This window comes from Cricetulus griseus, chromosome 3, assembly GCF_003668045.3.
Source record: "Cricetulus griseus strain 17A/GY chromosome 3, alternate assembly CriGri-PICRH-1.0, whole genome shotgun sequence".
Taxonomy (NCBI): Eukaryota; Metazoa; Chordata; class Mammalia; order Rodentia; family Cricetidae; genus Cricetulus; species Cricetulus griseus.
Genome location: NC_048596.1, coordinates 38,570,921 through 38,584,665, shown reverse-complemented (window position 1 = coordinate 38,584,665; position 13,745 = coordinate 38,570,921). Strand labels below are relative to the sequence as shown.

General features: G+C 40.8%; 1 protein-coding gene across 21 annotated transcripts in view; it reads left to right on the top strand.

Annotated features, from left to right (window-relative positions):
• The window catches only part of LOC100770216 (transient receptor potential cation channel subfamily M member 3), an 809,714-nt gene that overhangs the window by 533,489 nt on the left and 262,480 nt on the right, over window positions 1-13,745 (top strand). For all 21 annotated transcript variants that reach the window (XM_035441905.1, XM_035441925.1, XM_027406525.2 and 18 more), the window contains exons 2-3: window positions 9,323-9,402; window positions 10,611-10,815. In XM_035441905.1, the coding sequence (XP_035297796.1) occupies window positions 9,323-9,402; window positions 10,611-10,815 (285 nt within the window). The remainder of the gene's footprint in view (window positions 1-9,322; window positions 9,403-10,610; window positions 10,816-13,745) is intronic.

Below are 13,745 nucleotides of genomic sequence, written 5' to 3'. Positions count from 1 at the left end.
ATTGTTTATAGGTCAATGGCAACTCAGATGGTGAAAACCACAACACATTTATTTTCACGTGTTGTAATAAAAAACAAGGAGTTTAAGGTTTACAGGGCATTTAAGAGGGGCTGTCTGTGTTTCCTAAACGGCAGTCACTTTATGATAACATCATGTCTTTTCATCTCCACCTGTTTTTCGTTTTTTTGTAGTGCTGAGGATTTAATCTAGTGTCTTATGCATTCTAGATAAGTACTCTGCCAGTGAGTTCCACCTCTAGCACTCTTTTCACTTTTTATTTGGAGATAGTCCCCCTCGGTTGCCAAAGCGATCGTTGAACTCACACTGTTGCTCAGGGAAACCTTGAATTTAAAGATATCCCTGCCTCAGCCACCTGAGCAGCTGGGATTATGGACCTGAACCACTGGGATTGGTAAATACACTTTCAAATAAGAAAAAAAAATCTGTAACCCCCAGATGATGATATTTTATCAGTTATATCCCTTCCTTATACATTACATTAATGCATTGCTGTAAACCCAGCATAAATTCCTACCTGGTTAACCCTTAAGCCTCCTTTTTGGAGACACAAGACCATCTGATGACATCCATTTCTTTTTATTTTAATAATTTAATCATTTATATTTTATGTGAATTGGTGTTTTGCCTATACATATGTCTGGGTGAGGCTGCCAGATCCCCTGGAACTGGGGTTACAAACAGTTATGAGCTGCCAAGTGGGTGCTGGAAATTGAACCCAGGGCCTCTAGAAGAGCACCCAGTGCTATTAACCACTGAGTCATCTCTCCAGCCCCAGATGCCATCCATTTCTAAGGGAAGGTTTTGCTCTTTGGGAAGTGAAATGGTTTTCTAGGTCATCTGTGTGCCTCCCAGTGGCCACAGTTCCAAGTGCTATGCCGATTGTGGTAGCACACTGAAATTACTGCCCTTGGGAACTTCTTAGTAAGGGACATGCAAGAACTAGGGGAGGAGGTATAACTTGATAGAGTGACACAATGTTCCTTTGGCTAGGATGGCCAGAGACTGCTAGGGAGTGGGGTACCTTTCACAGGAAAAAGCAAGAGAAGCAGAGTCAACTGATGAGAGCTTGCCTGCCATGCAGGAAGAAGAGTAGAGACAAGTGAGGGTTGGTGCCACAAAGCCTTAGTTCCTCCACTGCCTCCCCTGAGAACCCATTGTAGAATGCATCTTTTTATTTGTCTGTGTTTGGGGTTTTTTTCTGTTACAAAGGTTGACCAGTATACATCAGATTCCGCCTACTACCCTCTGCATTGAAATAAAACATACTCAGCTATGATCATGTTTGTAGCCACTTTGTCCCCCTCATGATAACCAAGTGGTTTATTATTGAGGTGGGCACTCACTGTCCCCTAATGTCCTTAAATACATACTATCTGACCTTTGCTAGAAATGTTTGCTGACCCACTAAAGCCATGCCATCATGCTCTTTGTCATTGTTACCAAAAATAAACATCAAAGAACATATTTTTTGCAGGTACTTATGGAAGTACAGTGTGCATTGTAATATGTTAAAAATTGAGGTCTCCAGAGCGAGTGCCAGGATAGGCTCCAAAGCTATACAGAGAAACCCTGTCTCGAAAAAAAAAAAAATTGAGTTTCTGCAAATAGAAAATCTAATTGCATTGTTTAAAGAACTGTGTGCCAACAAAACTTTTTCAATATAGTGTTTTCAGAGGTAGTGTTTTATTAATGGTAAATTTGGAGAATACGGCATTCTGTGGTAACATAAAAGCAGAAGAGCCATAGCTACCACTGTACATGTGGACATCCACTGTTAGAATTTAAGTGCTCGAAAAACTATACCTGAAGCAGCCTGGTAATAGATCCTTCCGGGAGCTGCACCTTGGGTAACAATGTTATAAGTGTGAAGAGATCCCTATGCAAAGTAGCTCTGAGCTGCAAGTCTCTTCGGAGCTAATTACTTTCCTCAAGCAAAGGGTCCTCCCTACCTCATGTGAAAGCACCATTCTGCTGACTTCACCTGGAGCTTCCAATTTTAAGGCCCACAAAAGGCCCAGGGCTCTGTGGCAGTGGTTTCATCTCTGGTGTAAGTTGCATGGATGAGCAGCAACTCATACTCTATTTTCTGCTGAATATTTCTATTTAGAAAAGAAAAGCTAGCAAAACCAACCCCCCCCAAAATGGGACTAGAACAAATTAACAATAAATGCATAGAAACGTGATAAAAGACTATCAGAGAGATCTACTGACAAAAGGTGTTGAAGGAGGTGAATTGTTGAGTCTTTCTACATTGGGAAGATTACTGAAAGGCAACTGATTTAGTATCATAACTGACAACACTGTCATCTCAGTAGATCTTTCAAAGTGTATATCTGCCCACTTATCATATCCCCTCTCAATTTCCTTCCTCTTCCTTCCTCTCAATTCTCTCTGTTCTTTTTTCTCTTTGTGTCTCTCCAGAAATCTTACCCCATATTTAAAAAAAAAAAAAAAAACTTTCCAAGATCTCCCTATGGAGCCCTTCTTCTCTTTCTTCTTGAACTTCTAAATACTGTCCTATCCTGAGCACCTTCCCTGCCCCCTTCTGTGAGCATAAGACAGAATTTGATAACTGAAAAGCAAATACAAAATGCGTTATTCTGACTTCACATGTACACAAGGACCAGGAGAAACTCAAAAGCAAATGGGATAAAATGAAAAGTAGCATAGTTGGCAACCATCTTTCTATTTAAAATTTGCCATTTTCTTCCTATTTTTTTGTGGTCTGCTTTTCACATAGCAACATGAAAATGTGTGTTTCTCCCTGAAATATTGTTGTGATCATCAAATGGCATAAACCATAATTTATTTAGTTTCAAGTTCCAGAGTCTACACAAAGCTGTAGAGACAATCTCTAATGGTTCAATTCGAATGAATACTTAAGGGTCACAGGTACACAGAGGCTGTATGGCATCAAGGCTGTGGCTAATTCCTAAGGACAGGTAAGGGACATTTGTGACTTCTACAAAAAAGAAAATAATGTGTGAGGTGTTGGAGAGAGAGAGAGAGAGAGAGAGAGAGAGAGAGAGAGAGAGAGAGAGAGAGAGAGAAAGGGAGATCAGAGAACACATATATGCCACTATGCATGTGTGGCGATCGGGGAACAGCGTCGGGTGCCAGTCCCTACCTTTCCACCTTGTTTGAGACAAGTTCTCTGCTGTCTACTGCTGCATATCCCAGACTGACTGTCCAAGGATTGTCCTATCTTTGTTTCATGTTTTGCCACTGAAGTGCTGGAATTCCAGAAGAAAGGCAAGATGTCCAGCTTTCAATGAGTTCTGGGTACTCAATCTCAGGACCCCACACTGGCAAAGCAAACTGAATCTACTTTCCAAGCATTTCCTCTTGTGTTTCATGGTAAAGCTTAATGCCATTCACTTAAGTCTTTTTTACCATGTTTCATCCATGAAAGTCACTAGGTGGAAGGATGATTGTCCCTTGTCTAGGGGGGGTGTGCAGGGGGGTGGGATTATGTCTTAGTGAAAGACTAGCAAATATAGGAATCGATCTTCGATCCTGCAAGAGCACAGATAGTAAAGATGGCTGGCTCATGGGCTAATCCAAGTGTGAAATAAGTTGCTTGGTTACCATTGTCATTTTACTGTATACATGAAATGTACTATTCACTCTGATACAAGGTAACAGGAAAATGAAAATCAAAGCCTCACTGCCCTCACCAATTAAAGCCAGGATGGCTTCCTGCTGAAGGTACCACCTCTTAGTTAACTGTAGCCCTTGGCAAGAGATACGGTGCTTAGACATTCACTTCTTAAGAGTTTGTTTGCCTATTGAAATTTGAACTCTTTTCTCCCCAGTGTATTTGCTTACCTAGTTAATATCTATCATCAAAAACATTCTTTCTTGGGTGATCTCTCAAAGTGCCCTCTATGTGGCCTGATGCAGGCAAGAGTCTCCTGGTGAAGACATGGCCTCATTGTATAGGCTTCTTCACTTCCTGCCTGTACCCACAGCCTTGGAGCACTCCGAGGATCGCTTTTCAATATAGAAAGAAACAGGCAATGCAGGTCTCTTGTGCATTTGTGCTGGGCAGGGGAAGGCTGTGGACAAGAGGTGTGATCAGGCAAGTTTTACTGACATCTAGTTGTGGAAGGTTAACAATCTGGCCAACCCCAACTGAATTCTGGGGCTCATGTTCAGGGACCAGAGGGTCCCTTTGAAACACTGAGGGTTTTTAACAGTTTCTCTTTAAAGAAATACTATCGTTTCATTCTGTTGGGCCAGGGAACAATGCCTCTTGTGTGTTCAAACTACTGGGAGCATTAATACACTGTTTCTTTAGAGAGATTCACTTTCCAAAGCAGAACTTTTCAGAACTCAGAGCACCTTATCACACTCTTGCAAGCTTTTTTTTTTTTTTTCTACTCTGAAAATGGAAAAAGAAAAGGTGGGGGTGGGGTAGGAAGCAGTTAGGACTTGCACTGGTTAAACCTGATCTCTCCAGGGATTTGTTTCTCTTCTGGCTTCAGATTAGATGTTCAAATCAAGCAGTGTGTGAGAACTGTGAGTGAATGTCCATGGGATTCTTAGCCAGGCTAATCCTGGAGCACCCGCACATTCCAAGGGGGCCAATCTGCCCAAGTTCATTGCTTACTTGAAATGTCTCTTGGGGGAAGAGCCTGGCAAGTGACTTTTTTTTTCCAGTGGGCGGTCATCCGAGCATTATTAGCGGGATGGCCAGCCCCAGTCACAGCAAAATGAAAGCAACAGGAACTGTGCAAGGGGACTGCCCAGCTACCAGCCAGAGTCGGTGCGCAGGTAAACAATTTCAGCTGAACTTTCTCTTGTTTGCCTTCTCCAGGTTGGATGTGGGAACTTCGAGGAAGACCAAAGGAACACAGAGGGGGTGGAGAGAATACAAGGGGAAATGAACATATATTTCAGTATTTTGTTCTGATAAAGACTGGGTGGCCTCTTGAAAGTGGAGACTGTGATGGCGAGCAGCACCGAGAAGTATTCTCATGCTTTGTTTCTAGAAGTTCATCTTCCTTTCTTTTTAGTCTTTGGATTACCTGTCTGGGTGACTGAGCTGCTAAGTTTGTGTTGCAACTGTTCCCTCCTGAGGAAGAGTTGAGTCTACAGCTAGGAGGGAGGTAAAGGAAGACATAGCAAAACTGTTGGTGGTTTAATGTCGATAGTAGAGATCGGGTGAAAAGGAGTGAAGCCTGTTTAAATGAAATGACTTGATGTTTCTTTGGTATAAGACACTATCTACAGGTTTGTTTTGCCTTCTTTCATCTTGATGCCTTACTGGTTACATGTTTAATTTTCAAAAGTAGCTCTTGCTTTTATTCCTTAGGGTAACTATTATACTTTGTTCAAAATGCAGATGTCCTTGTTTCTGGTTTAAAAAAAGAGGATGTCCTTTAATTATTAGCCTTTGAAAATGTTTCCCTATTACACATCACACATGGCTGGTAGTGCGGAAAGACAAGAAAGAAACAGCCGCTGACACAGTGGTTTGGTAACTGACCAGTCTACTTCCAGAAAAGAATGAACAGAAGTGATTTTCTGAGGGCTGATAGGAGGATAGGAGACTTCTGTGGCATAATTAAAAAGCAAAACTGTAGGGCAAACTCTCCACTGAAGTTTTGCAATAGAAGAGAACTGAAAAGTTAGCAGGAAATGCATGTCAGATGTGTTGCATGCTTTCTAACAATGAGAGTAATCATTCTGCACTAACTTGGTTGCATGTTGGAGCAAAGTCTAAAGCTTCATGCAGAGTAGACCAAAGTCCTTAAACAAAAGAAAAAGGGAATTCATCTAGGCAACAAGTTAAACCATGATTGTACATCAAAATACGCCCTTTCCAAAACAAAATTTAAATCGAGTATCTTTCCACACTAACAACCTGAATAAAAGCACAATGAAGCCAACCCAACAATATAGCAGAGTCAATTATGCATGTTTTGAAGAAGTCCTAAGTCGTCTGTTATGCAAACATTTCTTCCTATGATAAATTATACTCATCTCATAAACAAAAAGAGTCCAAGTTTGCTTTGAGGGACAGGAAGATCTTTTTACCTCACCTCTCTTTTCCTCCCAATTGTCTGATTACTCTGCTAATACTAAGAAACAAAAGTGGTTTCTTATCCATTCACCCACAAGGAGGTTGCTTTTGTTCTTGGAGAATGTAATTAAGTTGCTGGACTGTACACAAGCCAAATCACTTTCCATTGAAAGATTAACAAACAAATTGACAGTCCATATGTAATAACTTTTCTATACACCATCTTACTGATGCATGCAAGACCTCCCAAATTGAAACTAATAATAACAGTGTCCTTGAAGAGTCACATTCATTTGGCATGGCCCTCAGTTTTCTCAAGTTTAAAGTCCGGTTGTGATACCATTTCTTGGCTGCAGCAGAAATATTTCCCCCCTTCTTTAACTTCTGTCTTATGTATTAGAGTCTTCCTAAAGTGGCATCCTATCCATTACCCCAAGGGGAGAGGAAGCACAGGTGGCAGAGAGTTCACCCCCACCCCTATGTGTGAGGACTAGACTGGGGAGGAGGAAGGGGAAGAAACAAGTCTGAACCAGTTCTCTGAATGCCACTAGGAGTTCAGTGTGGTCCCAGGCATCTCAGATGGCACTGCACCCCTAAAGGACATTCAGAACCAGTACCGTCTCCTCTAGCAAAGCAATTATATCCAAGGGCTGAGCAGAAAGAACCTGGAACAAAGCTGTTCAAGGTCAAACTGTGGCTTTGGAACTCGCTGTATCTCCCTGACCCCATTTTTTTTTTCATTGATAAAATAGATGTAGTATTTTAGATGGTCCCTCTCCACCAGTGCTCTTCTGTGGAACTAAGTACATAATGGAACCTAAACAAATGTTAGTGGCTGTGCATCCTTGCTGAGCTCCTACTATGTGCTAGGTGTAAAATGAAATTCTTAGTCTGATTATCACAAAACCCTCCTTAGTAACTAGGGATCTATATGCTATACATGAGGCTCAGAGAAAGTAACTTTTCTTCATATCTTGTTAGTGGCCAGTCCAGTGCTTTATGATGCAAACATAGGGGTGGCCATTTTTACCAGTATCTTCTAGAACCCACATATGACCTATGAATTTATAGTATGAGGATCAACCCAGAAGTCTGGCATGATGGTGCATGCCTTACTCTAAGTACTTGGAAGGCTCAGGATAGTGATTGCTGCAAGTTTAAGGCCAGCTAGGTGTAAGCATGATTACCAGGCTAACCAGGGATATAGAGTGAGAACCTGTCTCAATAAACAAACACAAGCCAAGGTCAGTCTCTTCTTGAAGTCAAGCATGGTACTCCCCAAATAATAACAACCCAATATGTCATGCATTATTATTGTACCCAAATACAAATGGGGAAATTGAAGATAAAAAGAATTCTTAACTGTCCTCATCTATGAGGGTCCTACTCATGCTCTTTTCTCTGCTGTAGACATTACATCCCACACACGCTGCTTTTCCAACTTCCTCTCCTGGAACATGGGCCAGCATTCACTGAAGCAGGCAGATGATGCCCCAAAAGATTCTTTTGAAGGCTTGCCAGGATGGGCTACAAAAGTACATTCTTTCTCCACTCTTCCCCAAGGTGTAGGAAAAGTGGGTTTCAAATGTCCAGTGAGGAACGTCAGATAACATCAATGAAAGTATTCAGGGTTTCAGCACAATGGGCTATGAATAGTTTCATTTACAGGCTTTTTACGAAGATAAAGATGGGTTAGCTTTGCTGCTGAGCTCATTTCTGTTGCAAAGATGGAACCAGTAGCTTTTTCTACTGGTTTAAGAACTCTTGGAGAGGAGGTTTGTTTTTCTCTTCATGCCCTGCTGCAAACAAAATTTCAAGTGCCTTCTATGTGCATGAGGATGCAGAGGTTCACTTGGACCTGGAGACCTTTGAGGCAGTGTGGAATGCTCCTTTAAATGAAGACAATGTAGGGAAAATAGAAATTATGTAACCCCATTGTGACCATTACTGGAACAGAATACAGTGCCTTGGTGGCTCTCAACCGTCCTCCAAATCGCCAAGTGTACAATATCCATGATTGTAAATATTAAAGAACTACTGCTCTGGATGCCACATGCATGCACCGACCTCCATTGTATGGGATCAGGGAATAAGTGAACACCAGAACTCACAAGGCTCAGATAGCACTGTGTGTCCAGGAAATCAGGACTAATTACACCTAGTGAGTGGGAGCTGGTATCAGTTCCCACCAGTGACTGTCATGGTTCAAGATGACAGTTCAAATGTGCATTGGGCCAGAATGTTTTAAGAATATGATTTTAGGTGTGACAGTGAGGTGATATCATATGAACTAGCTAAGGTTTGTTCCAGAAACATCCATCTTAAATACTTGTAAAGGAATCTTCTAAGAAATTTAGCAGGTTTCATGGAGATGTCTCTTCTGTTTCAAATTTTTCTGAAGGAAGTGGTCCAGGATCTCCAGGCTTCTGGCATTGTGACATGGTGTTTTCATCTACAAAAGTGCAGGGCTTCATTAATACTTATGGTTGGATAATATGTTCTACAGCCCATAGCTTGTATGTGCAGGATAGATGCTGCTTGCGTGAAAAATATCCTTCAGTTTGATAGAATGACCTTAGCCCATCTAGGAACCCCATCTCTATGGCAGGGGTCCTGAGTGGATGGTTTCAGCAATACCTTTTCTAAGAAGCCATACTTTTGTGCATGTATGTAGGATGTAAAGGGAAATGTGCCCATTCCCTTCCCAAGTATTACCTAGGAGCCTTGAGGTTATGCTTATGTTTCTCCTCTTTGTCTTCCCATTTCCATTTCTTCTGTATCACAAACTTGGATTTAAGGAACCTTAGTGGTGTAGCAAGGATTTGGAATTATGCACTCCTTCTGCCATTTTCCTTTCCTTCTGTAAGGAAACTCTAATAGAAGCTTCAACTATGAAAACCTGATACAGAACTAGATGTTTTTCCTCTGACTTTTGAATCTTTTCATGTAAGATTATAAATGTCATGTTCTGTTCCTTCAATTCCATTTCCTTTATGAATAATAGCCTTGTGTTTCTGTCCTTTAGGAATCATAATGAACAAGTCTACGGTCCCATTACTAACACTTTTTCCAGCCTGGCTATTTCCTTTAATTCTCAATATTATAATGTTAACCCAAGCAGCTGGTTCTGAGAATGGCTGGTTGGATGATATTCAGTGTGGAACCCATTTATGATATATACAGTATATTGTGTGATTACATGGTATTGCTACCTAGCCAAAAAAAGTTTTGAATTTTATGCTCAACTCTCTTCTTTCTCTCTCTCTTTTTTAGGCTCAGAAATCCTGGATTGAAAGAGCATTTTATAAAAGAGAATGTGTTCACATCATACCCAGCACCAAAGACCCCCATAGGTAATCCTGTTGTCTTTAATACATTAAGAATGTGAAGTGGTAATTATAGGAATAGAGTACAACAGTAATTATTACCACTGCAAGGGAACCACTGTCAAGTTAAATATATATTTGAAGCAAATATATATTGAACTGCTTAATATGCTTGGCTAAAGTTATCTTCAGATAAGTGTCTGTACACAGAGTAACAGACCCACTATTAGAGAAAGATTGATCCCTGTACATAACAACATACTATATTTTTGTTGCAAGTACTTATTTTCTACCTTAACATTTTTTCAAACTGTTTCATTGGTGCCAACATGTCCTGCTATAGTAAAAAAGAAAGTCTTGAACGAAAGACACCTAGGGTTTTAATTAGGGTTTAGTCTGCACGTTTTTGGCACTGTAGTTACCTTCCTGAAAATCAGCAGTATATAAAGCAGTAAGCTAAAATGGAAATGCCTTTTGAATGGGCGATTTTAAAAGGTGGCTTAAAATACAGATTTTTACAGCTATAGACTAGATACGCAATGTTGGATACATTGCTTAAGCTTCAGTGCTGCAATATTTTATTATCAGTGTATCTTAAATTGTTAGTGTTTAAGAGAATGCTATGTAACTATCATTACTAATAATTGTGATTATGGTCATCATAACATATGAAGGCATTTTGATGATGGGGGAAAAATTTTAAGTTTCCAATTTTTCAGTTCTTCTTCAAAGAAAATCCTATAGCTTTTTTTTTTTATTCTCAGAATTGAGTATTTGACAACAAATACCAGTTGGAAAGACAAGTTAGATTGTGACTCACACGTAAGTGAGATTCCTCATTTAGATGTACATGTTAAAAGTTTACCCTCCGAGCTCTTCAGTATCCTTCATGCAAGATTTCATAGATGGGAGCAGTTAAAAGTGGAGAAAATATAGAGAACTTTTTTTTTCACAATTGCCCTCTCCCAGACAATATTCAGAGTACTTCAAGGTGTGGGTGGAGGGAGAACAGGATGTTGATAAAGATAAGCTGGGTGGTGGGCAAGAGCAGTAGATGGAGTGTTGTGGGAAGCCTCCCTCCACTGTCTTTTCTGATAAGACTGCATTCTGGGATTTTACCTACCACTGAACTGGAATGGGTCCGCACAGTCCATGGGTTTCTGTAACTGGCTGCTTGAGTGTATGTTCTAATAATGGCTGATTCAAGAGGTTCACTTTAACCTCTCATGTTATAGGTGTTGCTGTGGGCGCCTCATAGGCCAACATGTCGGACTCACTCCCAGTATCTCTGTGCTTCAGAATGAGAAAAATGAGAGTCGTCTCTCCCGAAATGACATCCAGTCTGAGAAGTGGTCCATCAGCAAACATACTCAGCTCAGCCCAACAGATGCTTTTGGAACCATTGAGTTCCAAGGAGGCGGTCATTCCAACAAAGCCATGGTAATAAAAAAAAAAAATTAAAAAGGCCACTCACAATATTTCTCATCCTGTAAAGGAACAGCTAAGAGCCTAGGTTGTAGATTTCAGGCTAGCCTGACCTTGTCACTTCCCAGTAAAATGTCTATAAAGTAGGAGAAAGAAACCTTCCCCAGCAGGGACTTTTTAAATTGTTGGTATAAGATCACACGATGAGCTAATTTTTACTTTGATTAACATGTATCATTGTATATGATCATGCAGTTCAATGTCATTTCTATATGTGTACACACAGCACTGCCCACCTCCCCCAACCAGCACCTTTATCAGCTTCTTTCAACCACTCTTACTTACGTTCAGATCCACCACTCTCTGCCCTTCTTGTATGAGAGAAAAGGTCATACTTGTCTTTCTGAATCTGGCTTGTTTTCTGAAGCTACTTACAGTTTGTAATGTTATTTTCTATGTCTCGTCTACTTAGCCTTTTTCTAAATCACCCTAGATTTGGAGAGAGAGAAAAAATATGTTTCCTTTAGGTTTCTATTTTGTTTTATTAGCAGCATTTCCCAGGATGTTTCCTGGTCTTGACAGAGATCTTGTAATCCATATCAGTACCTTCTCTCCAAGTAGCTGGGTTAATAATATTCTCAATGGGAAAGGAAAATGCCTTTAGCGAGGAATTGGAAAATATATAGAAATTTTGTCATGTCTAAACTCTAGTTCCCATGGACTACACTTAATGTGACTTGCAGAATTTTCAAAGAATAAAAAGTAAAGCAAGTTTTCTGAAAATTCTGGAAGTTTTGTAGTTCAGCAGGCTTGCTTCCGGCTGTTGAAAAAGTTAGACAATGCTGGGCATGCCAATGGGTGTGAACCAATTTAGCCTGCATTATTAATATTCTTATTTTCCCCATGCTCTGAAAGAACTTGGAGAAACATTCGACTCATCCCTTAAAGGATGTCCCTTTGATCCATGCTTTTGTTAGTTCATATACTTTAATTTACATTTTCAGGCAATACATGTATAATTCTGAAAGGTTAGACCTTGTAGCTTACTGGCTGACTTTTGAATAGGAATCCATTGGCATTTTATTCACAGCCTGGTGCTGTCACTTGCTGGTTGGGTGATTGTTCAATTTAAGCCTGGTGCCTTAGTTTCTTTGCATATAAAGAGGGGTAGTAACTTCTACTTCGTAGAACTATCTCAGGGATTAGCAGTGCTTCTGTGTATTAAGGGCTTTGAATGATGGCTGGTGCTAAAGCTACAGAAGGTTTTACTCTGAGAAAAACTTTGTACTCAATCAAAATAGAAGTGTGCTCCTAAAGTCGAAGAACTAGATAAATTCTCACTGTCTGACTGGAAACTCTTTGTTAAGCCATTTAATTTATATGAGCCTCAGGTGCTCTTCCTAGAAAGCTGGTAAAGTTGCCTTCTGTGAGATGCATGAGGACAATAGACCCCTGATCCGCAGCTAGTGTTCAATGGATGGATGAAAATGATAGAGATGAGTCAGGGAAATAATTTCCTGTACTTCCTGGAAGTCCAAAGATCCAGTAGAGTATTTCCACAGGGGTCCTGGCTTTCTTTTGCCCCACAGTTTAATCTGCTCTGTGAAAACAGTATTTGTGACACTCACCATCAGGAAATCTAGCTAGAAGTTTGTGAACTGATGTCCACATTCTCTCTGTCCCCAGCAGTCACTCATACCAGCAAATCAGAATGAGTTATGTTACCTGGGGTCCTTCCTATCTTAATCCTTTTCCTCTCCCGTCGCTAACCTGCTGTGGATGTGACGTTAGAATGAGCACAGCAAGAGCCCTTTTGTTGTATAACTTTCCTCTACAGGAAATCCTTTTCATCTCCTGAAAATTTCTGGTGAACTTGAGAGACCACCCCCAGAAGCCCGGAGAGCAAAACTCAAAATGAGGTTATTAGTATGTGTCCTTCAAAATGTTCAGCAAAATACTTTGGCAATTTCTTTCATGGCCTGTAATGAATAATAGTCGTGATTATAAATGAGCAACCGACTATCCTGCAATACCCTCAGATTTCATTTCCCCATACATATTCACAGATTTTGTTGGGAGCTATGATCAAACCCATGCATGGTCTGCAAGTATCTACCACTGAGATACACATCCCAGTTCTCAGAATTTCAAGACAAAACCTCAAGAAAGTGAACTCTAAGCACTGCATTTCTGGGCACTGTATTGCACATACTATGATGCTGACCCTGAGGTCAGAGTGGCCCTAGGTGGTCTAAGGGCAGTCACTCTAAGGGCAACCCTTTCTTTCTGTCCAAGCCTAATTAGCCTAATGAAGACCAGCTTTGCTTTTCATTACTACTGGGTATTTAGTGAGTGGAAATCCTCAGCATTCATCCAGACACAAACAAGCATCTTGTGCACTCTGAGAGTTCGCCCCAGAGTTGTTCTGCTTCTCCTGTCCAAACAAAGAAGTGGTGCTGTCAGGCCTCATTTTACGAGGCAGGGCAATGGATGCTTGCCAACCCAAGCCTCCCTTGCTTCCCAACCTCTTGAGCAAACCAGCATGCAGTTTGGACAGACAGACTTGGCACCCACTTCCTGTGGGGGGGAAAAAAACAGTCTTCATGAGAGCACTGTATGGTTAATTATTCTCCAAACTGCAGTTAGACAGGCCAGTAAACTTAATATACTTTTGGGCCATCACTTCTGAAAGGTGTCCTTGAAGTGATTTTTAGCAAAGTCATCGAAACACTCTAAGGGCAAGATTGACTTATTTACTTTAATTAAGGGAAGATATAACATTAACTTTTTCCTTCAAGGCAGCCCAGGATACAGCTGTAGCATTTTCCAAATGCTGAGGTGGACTGCACACAGTGAGGCAGGCAGCAGGAGGAACAGACTCATTATTAAAATGCCTCCAGTTATGCGAGAGCCATAGCTAGGTGTCTGTCCTACCACATGTGTGG